Genomic DNA, 17,517 nt, shown 5'->3' with positions numbered 1-17,517 from the left:
CTGTTAGCCAAATTCTGAAAAGGTCTTTTACCTAAATCCTTCCCACCATCATCACTTGACTTTCTGAGTGCTTCCGTGGTCAATTTTTGTTTCAGATTTCCAGCACAACAGGTTTTTGATCTTCATAACGTGCAATTTTGCTTTGAATTTACATCAGGAGTTGTGCTAAAACTCAGAAGATTCACTGCGTTCTGACTCTGAACAGTCATGGATTATGGACTGACTCCCCTGGAATAAAGCAAGAGAAATAATTATCCAGTGGAAAACATGAAAAGCATCTTATGCCATCACTACATTTTTCATGGTGGTAAAATACCCCTAAGTAACATTGAAGAGGTCTGCTGAGATTGAAAGTGCAATCAATAAGACCAGAATTAATGTGATATTTATAAACTGACCATAACTGACACAGTGTTCAAGTTATTCAGTGGCTTTATTTATGGAATATAAAGTGATGACCACAGAATCTTTTAGATTACACTTCATTTGGATAAGTCAAATGGATCTTCGAGAGCCAAATCTGTTGTAACACAATGAACAGGTCGAAGCAGATAACAGAACTTCACTGAAGGCTGTATGTTTGCTTTGTGTTGTTGATTAATATTGTTATAATTAACGATCGAGGATCCTTCCTATTCTTGCAGCACCCAATCTTTCCACGCAAGACATCACCTGAACCCAAAAGAAACACATTTAATTAATATCAAAAACTTCAATGTACATAAACAAATCTAATTGTAGCCTCTTCAAAAAAGGATTATTTTTGAACAGCTACCATATAAAATATATCACTGATGGTCCAAGGAAGAAGATACATGCAAGAACGATTAGGTTTCTAACAGGGGTTTGCATTGGTGGAGTTGAAAAATTACATTTCTACTTCCTGAGTGATATCACAGCTTTTGCTCAGAACAGGTGTTAGCCATGTTTAATGATGGACATGGTCTCTAACAATGCTTCATTTTAAGACTGTGATTGATTAATTTGCCACATGCCCTACAAAATTTCATCGGCACCGGGGCAATAAACGTGCAACAACAATCTTGACTTTGGAGGAGCTTTATCCCACAAGTCATAATAGATCTCAGCCCATCGTGAACAAATCTTATTGATACCACTAGCAGTATCACAAGTCACAGGATGACTACTTCAACCATTTTGTTGGCTTTCCAAACTCCCGTGTCACTTGACTGTAGCATCACAACCTTCATGTGCTGGCCTTGAATGCCATGCAATATCATTGCTTCTCTCAGCTCAAAGCCTTTGTGCGCACCCACCTTCTTGAGGTTAACTCGGTTTTGAGATACAGCACTGACAAGTAATGCTTCTTCATAAGACCATGAGATAGGAGCATAAATAGGCTATTCAGTCATTCGAGATTTGATCATGAACGGATCCATTTTCCCACTCAGCCTCACTGCCCAGCCTTCTTCCCATAACCTTTGATGCCATGGCTCATCGAGAACCTATTAATCTCTTGGCAGCCTGTGACCTCAGGTACCTCCTCCCCCAGTTACAAGCAGATAATTGGCAACTTTCATGCAGTTAGTACCCAGGTTTGGATCAAAGCCAGGATACTCGAGATGCGCACCACAGTGCCAACACAATTACAACTTTGGTTGTCATTTTCAATATTCATTTCTAGTTCATTTGAGACTAATTCCATAAGACAACCTCTCACCCAGGGGTGTCTTCTTGATCATTTGCAAACATCAAGGGATAATGGTGAAAATTTCTTTAATGTACTTTACTTTCCTAATTACATTTTATGACTTTACAAAGTTTCCCTCAGTTCTGTGATGCAGTGCAAACTTTATGAGGCTGTTATTTAACAAACCAATGTCAAACAGGAAGTAGATAACTCTATTTTCTCCTGGAACCCTGATCCACATCTAGTTCACTCCATTCATTGCTTTCTCTTGCCATCCTTCAAAAACTTTCAAAGGTCGAAGCTCAAAATGCTGAAATGGGGAAAAAAATGTCCTCTGTCTACATTGTCCATACTCTTCGTAATTTATATCCCTTAGTCATGTCTCCCCAAAGCCTCCTCCACTCTCGCTTCTCCAGTCTCTCCCTCATCACTGAAATACTCCATCCCAGACAATCTTGGCGAAATGTTGTCACAATGAATGGAGCCTTTTTTTAAAGCTACTTTATTTCTCTGCTCTGCGACCTTTCAGAGTTTGTGACACTCCAAGTGTCCCCCACACCAGCCATTCTCAACCGTTTTTTTTTTGGCTCTGGTTCCCTTACGACTCTGCTCAAAATTTACAGGACCCTCTTCCCTGTGAAGCAGTCAGGTTTTGGCTTCGTTCTGTACTCCTCTCTCACTGACTGCATAAAAACATTTAAAAATATTTATGATACGTGAGGCGAAAAGAAAACAAGGCTGTGATGTGGCCCCCAGGGACCATTGAGAATGGGTGCTCCACATGACTTATTAGTTAAAAACACAGAATGCTGGAGAAGCTCAGCAGGTCAAACAGTGTCCTTTATGTAGCAAAGGTAAAGATACATAAACAAAGCTTCAGGCTTGAGCCCTTTTCGGTATTCCTTCACACCTTAAACTCAGCCTTAATATACATTGTCATGCTTCTATTTGCCCCATGTAACAATGGAAGAACATTGCACTGGAACCTCTTGTACCAGAGTTACTGCAGATTATAGAAAGCGAAATGTTGAATGGGTAAATTACCATCTGGCACAAATCTACATGCAATGCATAAAAATCATTTAAGACAATTATAAATTTTAACTCAATGCACTGTGTAAGATTTCTCTCATATCACTCCACTCTCCTGTTTTATTTGAAATGAAAAATCAGATGCAAACTCACGCAAGCAAATTATATGGCACTACTATTGCTTATAAACAGATGGCCATTAGATTCATACGGGGAAAACAAAATAAATAAGAGCCAACTGAAATAATTGCTAAATTATCATCGGATAATGAATGACTCCTTTCAACGACTCTTTTTGGCGGCTTCATTTTTTTTTAATGAATCACTGGTTTTATAAAAACTAAGAGCTGCGAAATGTTACTTGGAAGTGTAATTTGGAGGCATGAAAATGAATCAATTAATGATGGACCATGCAAGGATAAATATTCGATTCTGCAATATTTTTGCTTTCTGCCAGCTAAAATATCGGAAATTACTGAAGCAGCAAAGACTCTGGTGCCAGAAAACTGCCTTTTGAAACATTTCCGCACACCAGCAGATAAATAATTAAATTAATTAAATATAATTTTTACTTACAGCATTGCATACACTCTCCTACAATCGGATACGTGCCAAGAAATATTGAATGTGGATCAATAGTTGCTGGGAAAAGATAGATTTCAAACAAACTTAGAACTTACAAAAACTGTTCAATGAAATGGCAGGGACTTTATCTGTACAAAATCTTGGAGAATGAAGTTATAGTTCTCACTGTATCAAGGTCAAGGATCTCATTCCAATTCCACTCTCCAGATTGCAAATCTAATTGACCAGAGTCGCTGATCAATCTCCCTTCCCTTTCTCTCTTTTTACACCAAAAGTCTAGCAAAAGGTAGCGGACACAGTCCAGGACATCACAGGAAAAAACCCTCCCCATCATCGAGAACGTCTACAGGAAATGTTGTCATCAGAGAGCAGCAGCCATCATCAAGGATCCATGCCATCCAGCTCTATTCTCCCTGCTACCACCATAGATACCACAAGATACACACCACCTGGTTCAAGAACAGCTGCTACTCCTCCACCATCAAATTCTCAACCACAAGCTCAATCAGAGACTCAATTAAGGACTCTTACCTCTGCACTTTATTGATTTTTTCCCTCTTCTCGGTATTGCAGTCTTTTTTTTACATTTCTTTTATTTGTTTTCATGTGTAGGTTGTGTATAGTTTTTTTTTGCACTACCATGCACAAGAAAAATAATCTCAGGGTTTTATGTACTCTGACAATAAACCTGAAATTGGGATCAGATAGCCAGGAATACCCACAAAGTCGGCAATCTCTCAAATCTGAGGGAAAGGCACCAATTGGGAAGGTAGGCTCTTTTCTCACTCCAAAGACACTGATTGACCTGCCCAGCATTTCTTGCTTCAATTTTGGATTTCCAGCCACTGCAGTTTTTGAGATTTGGATTATTATCACCCTCTCCACCTCTGAACCCCCAATGATCACTGGATTGTACACCTCTGGTTTTCCCTTCCTGAAGTCAACAATCAGCTACTTGGGTTTGGTAATATTGAGTGCAAGGTTGTTGTTGGTGCACCATTTAGCCAAGTTTTCAATCTCCCTCCTCTATGCTGAAACATCACCCCTTTTTATACAACCCACTACCATGCTATCGTCAGCAAATCTTCAGATCATGTTGTTGTCATAGTGAGACACACAGTTAGAGGTGCACAGTGAGTAGAACAGGGGGCTAAGAATGCAGCCCTGTGGTGCTCTGGCACTGATGGAGATTGTGGAGGAGATGTTCTTACCAATGTTCATTGATTGCGGTCTGCAAGTGAGGAAATCCAGGATCCCGTGTGGGGTGTTGACAACAAGGTCTTGGAGTTTACCTATCAATTCTGAGGAGATGATGGTGTTGAATGCTGAACTTAGTTGATAAAGTACATCCTGCTGTTTGCATCTTTGCAGTCCAGGTGTTCCATGGCTTTGAGTAGAGCCATTGAGATGGCATCCACCTGTTGCTACGATAGGCGAATTGGAATGGATCACAAAACTGAAAACATGCAGCTGCGGATTGGACTCAGCAGGATGCTCTCATGTTGATGTTCATCACTGAAGTTTCGGGTGCATCAATGTGGAATTAATGTCTTCATAATGAGATGCAAGAAAAATATTAAGATTTTAAAATAATCATGGTTAGTTTGATTTGGGATTTAATGCAGCTTTGTATTTTAGGTACAATATCTCACTGAATATTAATATGCACAGAAAGACTGGCAAATATTTTACCATTTTCTGAATTTCACGATTCCTCTTTTCGGGTGAGTAGCTACCCAAATGACCAAAGCTGCGAGGTTTTATGATGCACATTCTTTGCCAACCTTCAAAAGTGATGGGTTCCTCAATGTGGCCATATTATATCAAAAACAATGCAGGGACCTTTTTCAAATAGTTATTCTTACCAGTTTAGACATTCCCATTCAGATTTATTGTCAGAGTACATCCCAACCAAATAATTTTCCCTTGCAACCGCTGCAACCGTGTCTGCCTGTCCCGCATCGGACTTGTCAGCCATAAACGAGCCTGCAGCTGACGTGGACATTACCCCTCCATAAATCTTCATCCGCGAAGCCAAGCCAAAGAAAGAAAGAAGAACATATATGACATCACACAACCCTGAGATTCTTTTTCCTGCAGACGAGGCAGAATTACAACTTATTGGTAGTGCAAAAGAATGCACAGGTATAAACAAATAAAGAAATGTAAACATACTGACTGTGCAATACAGAGATTGGGGGAAAAAAATCAATAAAGTGCTACAGTAAGAGATCTTAAATGAGTCCCTGATTGGGTTTGTTGTTGAGTCTGATGGTGGAGGGGTAATAGCTGTTCCTGAATCTGGCGGTGCGAGTCTTGTGGCACCTAGACCTCTTTCCTGATGCAGTGAGAACAGACCATGTGCTGGGTTGGTGGATCCTTGATGATTTCTGCTGCTCTCCAAATGCAGCAATCCCTGTAGATGTTCTCGAGGGTGGGAAGGGTTTTGCCTGTCATGTCCTGGGAGATGTTCACTACCTTTTGCAAGGCTTTATACTCACTGGTTTGGTGCCCCCCCCTACCAGACCATGATACAGGTGGTCAACATATTTTGCACCACACATCTGTAGAAATTTGCCAGGGTTTCAGGTGTCGTACCAAACCTCCGCAAAGTCCTGAGGAAGTAGAGGCACTGACGTGCTTTCTTCATGATGCCATCAGTGTGTTGGGTCCTTGTAAGATTCTCCAAGATAGTGACTCCCAAGAACATAAATTCTAGAAGCTTAGTCCTGGGCAGTCCTTTTACAATTCTAGAAGCTTAGTCCTGGGCAGTCCTTTTACAATTCTAGAAGCTTAGTCCTGGGCAGTCCTTTTACAAACTGCTTAGACATACTAGGCAGTGAGCACTGTCAAGAAAAGGAAATGAGTGCTACCAGAATCTACAATGATGCAAAAGCAGGTAAAAACAAATAAGGTGCACAATCCACACACAGCTTTCTCGTTTAACTTTGATTTTTATGAGTCTCCAGTTACTGTGTTCTCTTGGAACTTGTCTGATTATCCTCAAGGATTAGAGAATAATTTCTACCCCAAAATGACTCCACCACTGCTAATTAATACACAGAAGTGCTGGAGAAAATCAGCAATTCCTGCAGCGTTCATAGAAACCAATGATCCCCGCCTATGCCTTTCGTCAGGGTATCAGCAAAAAGCAGGCAAATGCCTGTATAAAAAAAGTAGGGGGAGGAGGAAAGAAAGGGCAGGTGGGAAATCACAGGCCAAGAGCCAAGAGGGCATAGAGGCTGAGGGGGCCTGCCGAGTTTCTCCAGCACTTTTATAGATTAACAACAATCATAGCATCTGCTCTTCTTTCACTCTACGACTGTTTACTCTTCTTGGACGAATGGTGAGGTGGGAAAGAATAGAGGAATGGTTTGCCTTCAAAGATTTTAAGCTTCTTTTCAAACTGGCAGCTGGAAGGTGCACATTGCGGAATATCTTCATTACCATCAATGTAAAAGTTAAATCTTAAATAATATCAAGAGGAGAGATTAAATGTTGCCTGTGGCAGAGTGAATTATTCTTAAATGACAACAGTTACCCAGTCCCATTGCTCATGTCACATAATGATAATCTCCTCATGAAACATGCACACATTTTTCATTCTCAAGTCAAGGAACCTTTATTTATCCTTCATACCATGCTCGCACGGTAAAGACGAGATAGCGTTTCTCCAGGACCACAGAGCATATTTACATAAATATAATGAGAGCTTGCAAACCCGCACAATTTGCAAGCTCTCAGGTCTCCATTTTAAAATAGTTGTTCAATGCTGATAAGTGGCTTTAACGTCTCAAAACTGAAACATTTGGTTATCAATTTAATTACGTTGGTTGTCAATTAATTTACTCTTTATCCATGATCATAACATTGAAAAATCTACCACTGAAGGATGAGTGAACGTGGTCTTTTCTCCGTGGAGCGACGGAGGATGAAGAGTGACCTGATAGAAGTCTACAAGATGATGAGAGGCATTGATTGTGTAGATGGCCAAAGGCTTTTTCCCAGGGATGAAATGACTAACACCAGGGGGTCTAGCTTTAAAGTGCTTGGGTGTAAGTACCGGAGGGATGCAAGTGGTAAGTGAGTGTTGGGTGCCGAGATTGCGCTGCCGGCAATGGTGACGGAGGCAAGCACAATAGGATCTTTCAAGAGACTATTAGATAGTACATGGAACAGAGAAAAACTGAGGGTTATGTAGTTGGGAAATTCTAGGCAGTTGTTAGAGTACGTTATCAGATGGGCACAACAGTGTGGGCTGAAGAACCTCCTGTATTGAACTGAATATTTCTCTGCTCTATGTTCCAATTACATTCTTGCTATGATATCCACCGTGTGTGTGTGCCCCGCTCAACAATTAGCTTGCAGGCTCACACAATAAGAACATAATACTCTGGATCAGGATGAGACCATACTTCCTCTCAATCCCAAACTGCCATTAATCAAGATCATAGCTAATTTGATCACTGGACTCAACCTTAGTTTCTTGCCTAATGCTATGAACCCATAATATATTTCTAGATTAGCAGAAAGAGTTCTGCAGGACTGTCCCACGATGGCGAGTTTGAAACCCAATAATGGCTATTGGTGATCTCAAATTTAAATAATTAAACAAATTTGAAACTTAAGAAAAGCTGATCTTGATGGAAGGGGCATTAGAGGACATGTTTGAGGTAGGTGGCAGGAAGTCTAAGGGCATTTTTTTTTTCTTGACACAGAGAGTGATGGGTGCCTGGAATGGGCTGTCAGGAGCAGGAGTGGAAGGAGATACAATGGTGACACTTAAGCTTTAGATAGACTCATGACAATGAAGGGGTCAGGGAAATATCTATCACGTGCAAGCAGTAGTTTTAGTTTGATTTGGACATCCACATCATGCTCATCAGAGACACATGGGCTGAAGGGCCTGTTCAGGTGCTGAAACAAATGGATTGATGGAGAAACACATCTTGTTCACTAATGCAGTTCAGGGAAGGAAATCTACTACCCTTACTTAAGCTGACCTTATGTTACTCCAGACTTAACCAGTGAAGGTGAACTCCTCACCACTTCGTGAGTTCATGGGTAAATGTTACCACAGCTGTTGTGGTTATTCGTATCCAATGAATGAATAAGTATTCCCATTCCTGTGGGTTCTCACAAAAATCTGTCTCAGCCTGGAAAATATTTAATTATTCATCTTGCTGGGCATCAAATGCCAATCCTCCTGGAGAATAAATTCCTTCTCACTTCACACATAACATGCACACTCTTTGTGTTCACGCTCCTTTGTTCGAATTCCTTCATTAGAGGTAAGATCCTTCAAGCATTTACCCTGAAAATCCCCACCCCTTTACCCTCATCCTCATAATCTTGTATGTTTCAGTAATATACATCTCTTCAAAATTCCACAGAGATTAGTCCTAACTTTTTGAGGAACTCCATGTGACAACTGTAAACCACTGGCACCCAGAACATTATTTAAGAGTGAAGGGACAAGGAGAATAATCTGAAGGGGAACTCCCAAACAGAACAACCATGAGAGAATGAAATTATATTCGGATTAGACCATAAGAAATAGGAGCAGGGGTCGGCCATCCGGCCTGTCGAGCCTGCCTTGCGATCTGATGATAGGCTTATCTCAACCTACCTGCCTTTTCTCATATCCCTTAATTCCCTTACTATATAAAGATCTATCTAATCTTGTAGTAAATATATTCACTGGGGTCATCTCATCTCCTTCAATGGGGTGCAAATTTCATAGATTCCCCATCCTCTGGGGTAAAAAAAACAGATCCCCCTCATCTCCGTTCTAAATCTACCACCCTGAATCTTGAGGCTATGTCTCCTAGTTCTAGTTTCCCCCACCACAACTTACCTACCTCCATCTTATCTAGGCCTTTCATAATTTTATATGTTTCTATAAGATCCCCTCTCATTCTTCTAAATTCCAGCAAGTACAGTCCCAGATGCCTCAATCTCTTCTCATAAGCTAACACCCTCATCTCTGGAATCAACCTGGTGAACTTCCTCTACACTGCCTCCAAAGCCAGAACATACTTCCTCAAGTAGTGAGACCAGTATGTGGTACTCCAGATGCAGCTTCACTCAATACCTCATATAACCTCCCTGCTCCTCAATTTAATCCCTTCAATTTTGTGAAGAAAATTGGCAGTTTAGACAATCAAAGTAATACATAATTGAGATTTGTTAATTAATGCTGCACCAAGATAATTTACAAAGTCTGAGATCTGAAGATTTTATTGAAAAACTATATTAAAAAGCATATAGTAATTAAAAGAAATATGAAAATATTTTTGTGCAACTGAGATGACAATACATATTTGCTGCAAACATTTTAGATATCCAATGATGTTAATATCACCTCATCATGTCTATCATGTGCAGGGTGAGAAATGTGATGCTACAATATTCTCACTGCAACAAATGCAGCAGGTGCTAAAAATCAGAAATTAAAACAGAAAATGCAAGAAATTTCCAGCAGGTCAGGTGGCATCTGCAGATCCAGAGTTATTGCTTTGAGAAGAAGAACCAAATAGTGCCTACTAGAATCACTGAAAAAGCTGAGGACCCTGTGATATCTGTCTCTGAGGGCGACATCAGAACATCATTCAAGAGGGTGAACCCTCGCAAGGTGTCGGGCCCCGACGGCGTACCTGGCAGGATACTGAAAGCTTGCACCAACCAACTAGCTGGAGTGTTCGCGAACATTTTAAACCTCTCATTGCTGCAGTCAGAGGTTCCCACCTGCTTCAAAAGGGCAACAATCATCCCTTCCCAAGAAGAGTAGTGTGAGCTGACTCAATGACTATCGCCCAGTAGCACTAACTCCGACTGTGATCAAATGCTTTGAGAGGCTGGTTATGACCAGAATTAACATGTATCTAAGCAAAGATCTGGACTCTCTGCAATTTGCTTATTGTCACAATTGCTCCACAGCAGATGCAATATCCCTGGGTCTCCACTCAGCTCTGGATCACCTCGAAAACAGCAATTCATACCTACAGCTGCTCTTCATTGACTACAGCTCAGCCTTCAATACCATTATTCCCTCAGTGCTGGTCAAGAAGCTACAAACTCTAGGCCTCTATATCCCCCTCTGCAACTGGATCCTTGACTTTCTCATTGGAAAACACAGTCAGTAGGAATTGGATACAACATTTCTTCCTCACTGATTATTAACACAGGTGCACTCCAAAGATGCATGGTTAGCCCACTGCTCTACTCGTTATACACTCAGAGCAGGGACTGACAGTGGGCCGACGAGAGAGTCTCCCGATAGCCCGCCACCATCACACTCCCCTCGATAGCCTGCAACAATAGATGGTGGTGATGCTAGTGAGCCACGTAGCAATGACGATCACTGTCGACATTACTCACCGTTATCACTTTAATTTCAACTTTACATACAAGACCCGGAGGATATTGTTGGGTCATTTTTTTTGGGAAAAAGTGGGTCTTATTTGCCATGAAATACAGTAAATGAATTTTAATAATTTATGCAATATTCTTCCTTCAGGAATTGAATCATCAAATGCTAAAACCAGCAGTAGGTAAAATCTTACTTCAGTGCAAACATTTCTAAACTAAACAAATTAAAACAAATTCAGTAAAAATCAAAGCTTATAATTTTCAGTTAATTTATTTGTAAATCTAATTAGTTGTAAATTTATATTGTTTGAATTAAGTTTGCTTTGATGTATATGTTTGTGATTATTAAGTCGAACCACAGTCAATTCATATAAAGCTCTGTTGTCTGAGATTACGGTCCTGTGGTGAAAATCCGATAAGTTGCTTTGGCATCTGCATTTACTCCCCCCTGCAATCTACATTGTCCTTCAGAAACTCTGCCAGGGTAAACAACAACAGTGCAGGAAGATTCAGCACAGAACAAACCAGATCAACTAAATCTCTCAGCAGATTGCGAGGGTTCTCTTTCCACAGACGCTGCCTGATTTTTGATTATTGAGTGTATTTTCTTCAAGAACAATGAAACCTAAGTTACCATGAAAGTCAAGTTATGGCCCAATAGAAACCACCACTGCACATTCCCATGTCCACTGATGATCCTCTCCAAGGATGATGTGCGGGCTGACTGCAGGAGAGTGAATCTGGATGGAGCACCCGGCCAAGTATTAAAAATCTATGCTGACCAACTTGCTAATATATTCACGATATCTTCAACATCTCAATCTGGCAGGGGGTAGTACCCACCTGTTTCAAACAGGTATCAATCATACCGGTGCCCAAGAAGAGTGTGGTAATCTGCCTAAATGACCATTGACCAGTGGCACTCGCCTCCACAGTGATGAAGTGTTTTGGAAAGCTGCTGTTGAAGCATATCAGCTCCTGTCTGAGAGGCGACATGGATCCATTCCAATTCGGAATTGACTCAAAGCCATGGATCACCTGGTCAGCAAAGATGCATGCACCATACTATTGGGTCATTTTTTGGGAAAAAATGGGTCTTATATGCCATGAAATACAGCAAATGAATTTTAATAATTTATGCAATATTCTTCCTTCAGGAATTGAATCATCAAATGCTAAAACCAGCAGTAGGTAAAATCTTACTTCAGTGCATACATTTCTAAACTAAACAAATTAAAACAAATTCAGTAAAAATCAAAGCATAATTTTCAGTTAATTTATTTGTGCATCTAATTAGTTGTAAATTTATATTGTTTGAATTAAGATTGCTTTGATGTATATGTTTGTAATTATTAATGCATGCTCTTTATCGACTTCTTTCTTTGGCTTGGCTTCGTGGACGAAGATTTATGGAGGGGTAAATGTCCACGTCAGCTGCAGGCTCGTTTGTGGCTGACAAGTCCGATGCGGGACAGGCAGACACGGTTAACACCATCATTCCCCCCCCAAAACTGATCAGCAAACTCCAAGACATGGGACTAACTACCCCACTGTCTAATTCAGTGGTTCTCAACCTTTTTCTTTCCACTCACGTACCACTTTATGTCCTTTATGCCATAGGTGCTCTGTGATTAGTAAGGGATTGCTTAAGGTGGGATGTGGGTGGAAAGAAAAAGTTTGAAAACCACTCATTATGTGCAAGGTTTCACAACTCCAAAGGAAATGGGCCAACAACAATTTTTCTCAAGCAAAATATTTCAGTAACAATTGGGTCTAGAACAGTGATTCTCAACCTTCCCTTCTGACTCACATCCCACCTTAAACAATCCCTTACTAATCACAGAGCACTGATGGCATAGGGATTACATAAAGTGGGATGTGAGTGGAAAGAAAAAGGTGGAGAACCACTAGTCTAATGGGATCCTGGATTTCTTCACCTCCAGAAGATTGTGAGGATTGGCAAGACCATCTCCTCCACAATCTCCATGAGCCAAAAGACTCACAATGCCAGGATCAAGAACAGCTGCTACCCTCCACCATGAGATTCAATCAGGGACTCATTTAAGGACTCTTACTTTTGCAATTTATTGATTTTTTTCTTCCCCATTGTATTGTACAGTCAGATTGTTTACATTTCTTTATTTGTTTACTTGTGAATGTCAGTTTATTTTCCCACTCCCTATTAGTGGTAATTCTGCCTCGCTCACAGGAAAATGAATCTCAGTGTTGCATGAGATGCCACGTATGTAGTCTGATAATAAATTTGAAATCCAAAATCTGAAAATTATTGCTTCATTTTCATTCTCTCTTTTTAGGTTCTTATAATTATTTTTCAAATTAAAATGATTCTGACACACTTGAGTGAAACATTTGGTTAATCATGTTCATCATCTGCTTTTCAACGTCGCATCTTCCTACAATATTTTATTTCTGATTTAGTCAGGAAAAATAAAACAGATGCATGGACTGAGGCTGAATTTTAATTACAGTGAATAGCTGGTGGAGACAAATGAAAATTGTTTTCATTTTTAAAAGTGGAAACAATTATTAAATCATTCTATATAATTACTAAATAAGAATGAGAGGTGGCTTAATACAAGCCTACGGTGAACAGCCAGCACCTTTTTCCCAAGGCGGCAGTAGCATACACCAGAGGATATCTGTATAAGGTGAGGGGAAGAAAGTTTAGGGGAGTCATCAAGGATGTTTTCTTTTTATGCAGAGAGTGTCTGGAATTCAATGTCAGGTGTGGTAGTGGAGGCTGTTACCATAGAGACATTTAAAAGGCAGACACATAGGTACAAGAAAATAGGGAAGGTTTAGATTGTTGAATAGGTTGATACAAGTCGGCACAACATTGTGGGCAGAAGGAATGGTGCTGCTTGTAATGTTCTACAGGCAGCATGGTTAGCGAGGGCAGCAGGGATAGGGTAGTGGTTAGCATGAGGCTGTTACGGTGCCAGCAAACCCGGTTCAAATCCCACACTGTGCGAAAGGAGTTTGCACAATCTCCCTGGGTGCTCCAGTTTTCTCCCACCCTTCAAAATGTATGGGGGGTTATAGGCCAAGTGGGTGTAATTGGGTGGCATAGGCCAGAAGGGCCTGTACCAGGTTGTACATCTAAATTTTAAAAAGAGCTTTTAAATCCTCTGACATAGCTCTAACCAGCAAATTCCAATGAGGTTCAAAGTAATTATCTCTGACTAATAGAAACTTCCACATTTAACTCTTCTGAATGCCACAGAGCAATTCAAACAAACATGATGGGTTTTTAAAAAAATTAAATGAAATTAAATTTCGACATCCAGCACATCATTCATGGAACAAATATATCTCATCTAAACTTCACAAGGGAAGGGTTAGATTATAGAATAGCTTTTTTCTATATACATTTTTTTTTTGGTTTCTTTCAGAGGTTGTTTACAGCAATTTGTTAATGTATGTTTACTTTGTTGGATATATATTCTTGTTATTACCCATGAGCATGCACACACACCACATACACACACACACACACACCAAAATAAAAATATTGTAAAGACATCAAGCACGTTATCAACTAAATCAAATACTTCACCGGCTTCTTTTTTCGTATTTGTATTGAGATGATTTGGCTTACAATCCTGTCAAATTGATGGTTTTTCCACCGGAATCTATTGAAAAGCTCAGGTTTGAATCAAGAGGGGGAGAAACACACACACAAGAGATGGCAGATGCTTGAATCTGGAGCAAAGAACAAACTGCTGGAGAAACTCAGTGAGTCAGACATCATCTGTTTGGGAGGGAGTGGTGGGAAAGAGTTGTCGATGCTTCGGTCAAGACCATGCATCAGGTTTGGATCAATATTTTTTCAGGTAGGATTACCCAATTTAATCAATGCTTCAATTAGTGAGAGAAATTGGAGGAAAAGTGACAGAAATTCTGCTGCAATAAAATGACAATTCACATTAAATTTCTAAAAGAGTTGAATTTTGTGCACATTTAAACCACTCTGTTCTTTATTTGCAGTGAGCATTTAGCTGACGTCATTGCAACAAAGAAGTGCATGATTGCGATTGCATTTACCATCCTCTTTGGAAATGTGTAAATTCAAACAGGAATCAGAAATTTGAATCAGAGAACGATGGAGGTTGACAATACGGTAAGGGACAGTGATAGGGTGAAGAGAGAAGATCATTTCCCCAGAACGAGCACGTCAAAAACCACATAGCATCAGTAAACCTGGTGAACCTTTGCTGCATTCCCTTCTCACAAATATATCTTATCTTTGATAGAAAGATCAGTCCCCCGACACTTAATCATCCAGATGCTTACTCTCAGGAGACCTATATAACTGGAGCTAGACATTACTGCCCTAATATTTAACCCTTGTGTAATAAAGGACAACATACTACTTGCCTTTGTAATTGCTGTACTGCACAATAACTTAGTGATTCATGTGCAAAGGTATCAAGATCCTTCCCAACAACAACGATCACCCAATGGTTAAAAAAAAGTAACCTGAAATTTGATTATTTTTCAACTAAAATGAATAATCAACACAAATTGCTCCTCCCATGAACTCATTCATTCACTGAACCTGTACAATTCCTCCCTCACCCTCCAAAAGACACCTGGTCATGGCCCACATTGCTGCGCATCTTCGAACCTTCCACAGATTTGGACACATAACAATTGCTTCCCTCACTGAAATCATTGGGGGAGATTGTGAGTGTCCAAGGCATCAAGGCCACAGTGGTCATATCCTCTCAACTCAAACATAGCCCTTTTATTTCTCCTCCCTGTTTTTCAATTTTAAAACAAGTCTCAAACCATATAAGTGTACCATGTCCAAAGCAACGTACTCTAATTTTGATCAATAATATCTCGTGTCATTCCTTTTGAATTCTGCAAGTCAAAAAGGATCACCCATATGCATCTCAAAAAGACAAAATGGATTTGTCAAACGTGACTTTCATTTCAAGGATGAGGCTTTGAGGCAGTAACACTGCCTCCACTGCCAGCAATTCTGCTTCCCCAGTCTCCATTTCAGCCATTCTTCTTCAAATAATCCCATTAGATGCAGAGGAATATTGCTAGCAGAACACAAGCTGCCATTCTTCTGAATCCACTGTGCCATGAATGATACATTTTGCCATTTAATTGTAAAATGAATTACAGTATGATTCTGTTTAATGACTTGATTGAATAATATCTGACCCCGTCATCGCTCATGTCTGTATGCTTAGGGAAGACTGCAAGTCGAAATCTAAATGATTGGAAATTGACCAATGGAGCACAGAAATTCAGAGCCACCTGTGTTCATCAGACAGCTGATGCCTTGACAGGCACAACACAAAGGTTTATCAGACAGCTGATGCCTTGACAGGCACAACACAAAGGTTTCTCAAAACTATGTTTCTGGTTCATTGGCATTTTATTCTATCATTCTTTTTTTTTTAATATTTATTTTATTTACATTTTTTAAAGCCATACATGCAATCAACGAGAAAAAGAGATTATTTAAAATACAGAAAAGAGCGGGTGATCTACCATACATGATGACCATAATCCCTCGTCCCACCCACCTACATCTTCCCAAAGAAAGGAAAAGAGAGAAATTGTAAAGAAGAAAGAAATCCAAAGGAAAAAAAAACTAAGAATAAAAGAAACAGAAAAGAAAGAGAAAGAAGAAAAAAGAAAGAGGGATTGTCAGGGATCCTCCATCTACTCCAGAGGCTTCAAATTTCCACGACTTACCTTGATCTCGAGGGGATATTGATGCAGGTCTCAAGGGCGGTGGGGGTGGGGGGGGGGGAAAAACGGCTAAATATTTGCACCCACATTTTGTAAATATGGCTGCCGTATTTTTAAAAACAGGTCATTCCTATTTCTTAGGTTGTAGGTAATCTTCTCGAGGGGAACACAACTATGCACCTCCACATTCCAAGGAGCTAAACCAAGATGGGAATCAGACTTCCAAGTAACCACTATACATTGCCTGGCCACTGCGATCCTGACAAATTCTGTTTGATATTTGGACTGCCTCATTTTAGGTCTTACACCCACTATTTTCCCCATTAAAAATAATTCTGGGTTCGGTGGAAATTGAATTCCTATAATTTGCTCCAGGAACGTCCCTAGATCCACCCAGAAGGGCCTCACCTTGGGACATGACCAGGTTGTATGCAAAAAGGTTCCTTTCTCCTCACCACATCCAAAACATCTGACTATTTAAATTTTACATCATGAGATACAACTGGGCAAATAATTATATTGCACTAGTCTATATCTTACAATAATTGTGCTTGTCATACTGTCCCGACATAAATTGGACCAGTTTTGTTCACCAATTCTTATATTTCAGCCTGACTCCCATCTCTGTGTAGTCTTATACACCTCTGTTAAGGGGATACCACTTGAATATTCCATCATTCTTAACACAAATGCAGAAAACATTTTTTTGTTAAATATGGGGTTAAATTTAAATTTAGATATTCAGCACAGTAACAGGCCCTTTCAGCCCACTAGCCCTTACCACCCAATGATACCCAACTGACTTACACCGCTGGTACATTCACAGATGTGGAGAGAATGTACAAACTCCTTATGGACAGCGCAGAATCTGAACCCCAGTGCCGGCCGCTTTAACAGCCCTGCATTAACCACCATGTCACCCTTAATATTCATTAATAGTTTTTGTCAAAGATTAAGTGACGGTTATTAGATTTGAGTCAGTATTTGTATTCCTTACCTCCTGCAAAAAAGTCTGAGCATCACTGAGACACACTAACTTAAAAACTGTTAATCCACAAATCAATGGCATGTAAAGTTGAATTCAGTATCAGCTCCAGAATTTATTTCAGCAAATGGTTTGACATATTTATTCCAACTCAGTG

General features: G+C 40.0%; 1 protein-coding gene across 3 annotated transcripts in view; it reads right to left on the bottom strand.

The window, feature by feature from the left end:
* Nucleotides 1-414: 414 nt before the first annotated feature.
* prmt3 (protein arginine methyltransferase 3) overlaps nucleotides 415-17,517 on the bottom strand; it is a 195,549-nt gene continuing 178,446 nt past the window's right edge. For 2 of the 3 annotated variants that reach the window (XM_069904895.1, XM_069904905.1), the window contains exons 16-17: nucleotides 3,260-3,325; nucleotides 415-672 (exon numbers count right to left, since the gene is read on the bottom strand). In XM_069904895.1, coding sequence (XP_069760996.1) covers nucleotides 563-672; nucleotides 3,260-3,325 — 176 coding nt within the window. In that variant the 3' untranslated portion in view covers nucleotides 415-562. The remainder of the gene's footprint in view (nucleotides 673-3,259; nucleotides 3,326-17,517) is intronic. The other variant, XM_069904900.1, reaches the window with a different exon arrangement.

The sequence above is a fragment of the Narcine bancroftii genome, chromosome 1, assembly GCF_036971445.1.
Source record: "Narcine bancroftii isolate sNarBan1 chromosome 1, sNarBan1.hap1, whole genome shotgun sequence".
NCBI classification, from domain to species: domain Eukaryota; kingdom Metazoa; phylum Chordata; class Chondrichthyes; order Torpediniformes; family Narcinidae; genus Narcine; species Narcine bancroftii.
Note: the sequence above shows the minus strand (reverse complement) of the source record. Positions and strands in the feature narration are given on the sequence as shown.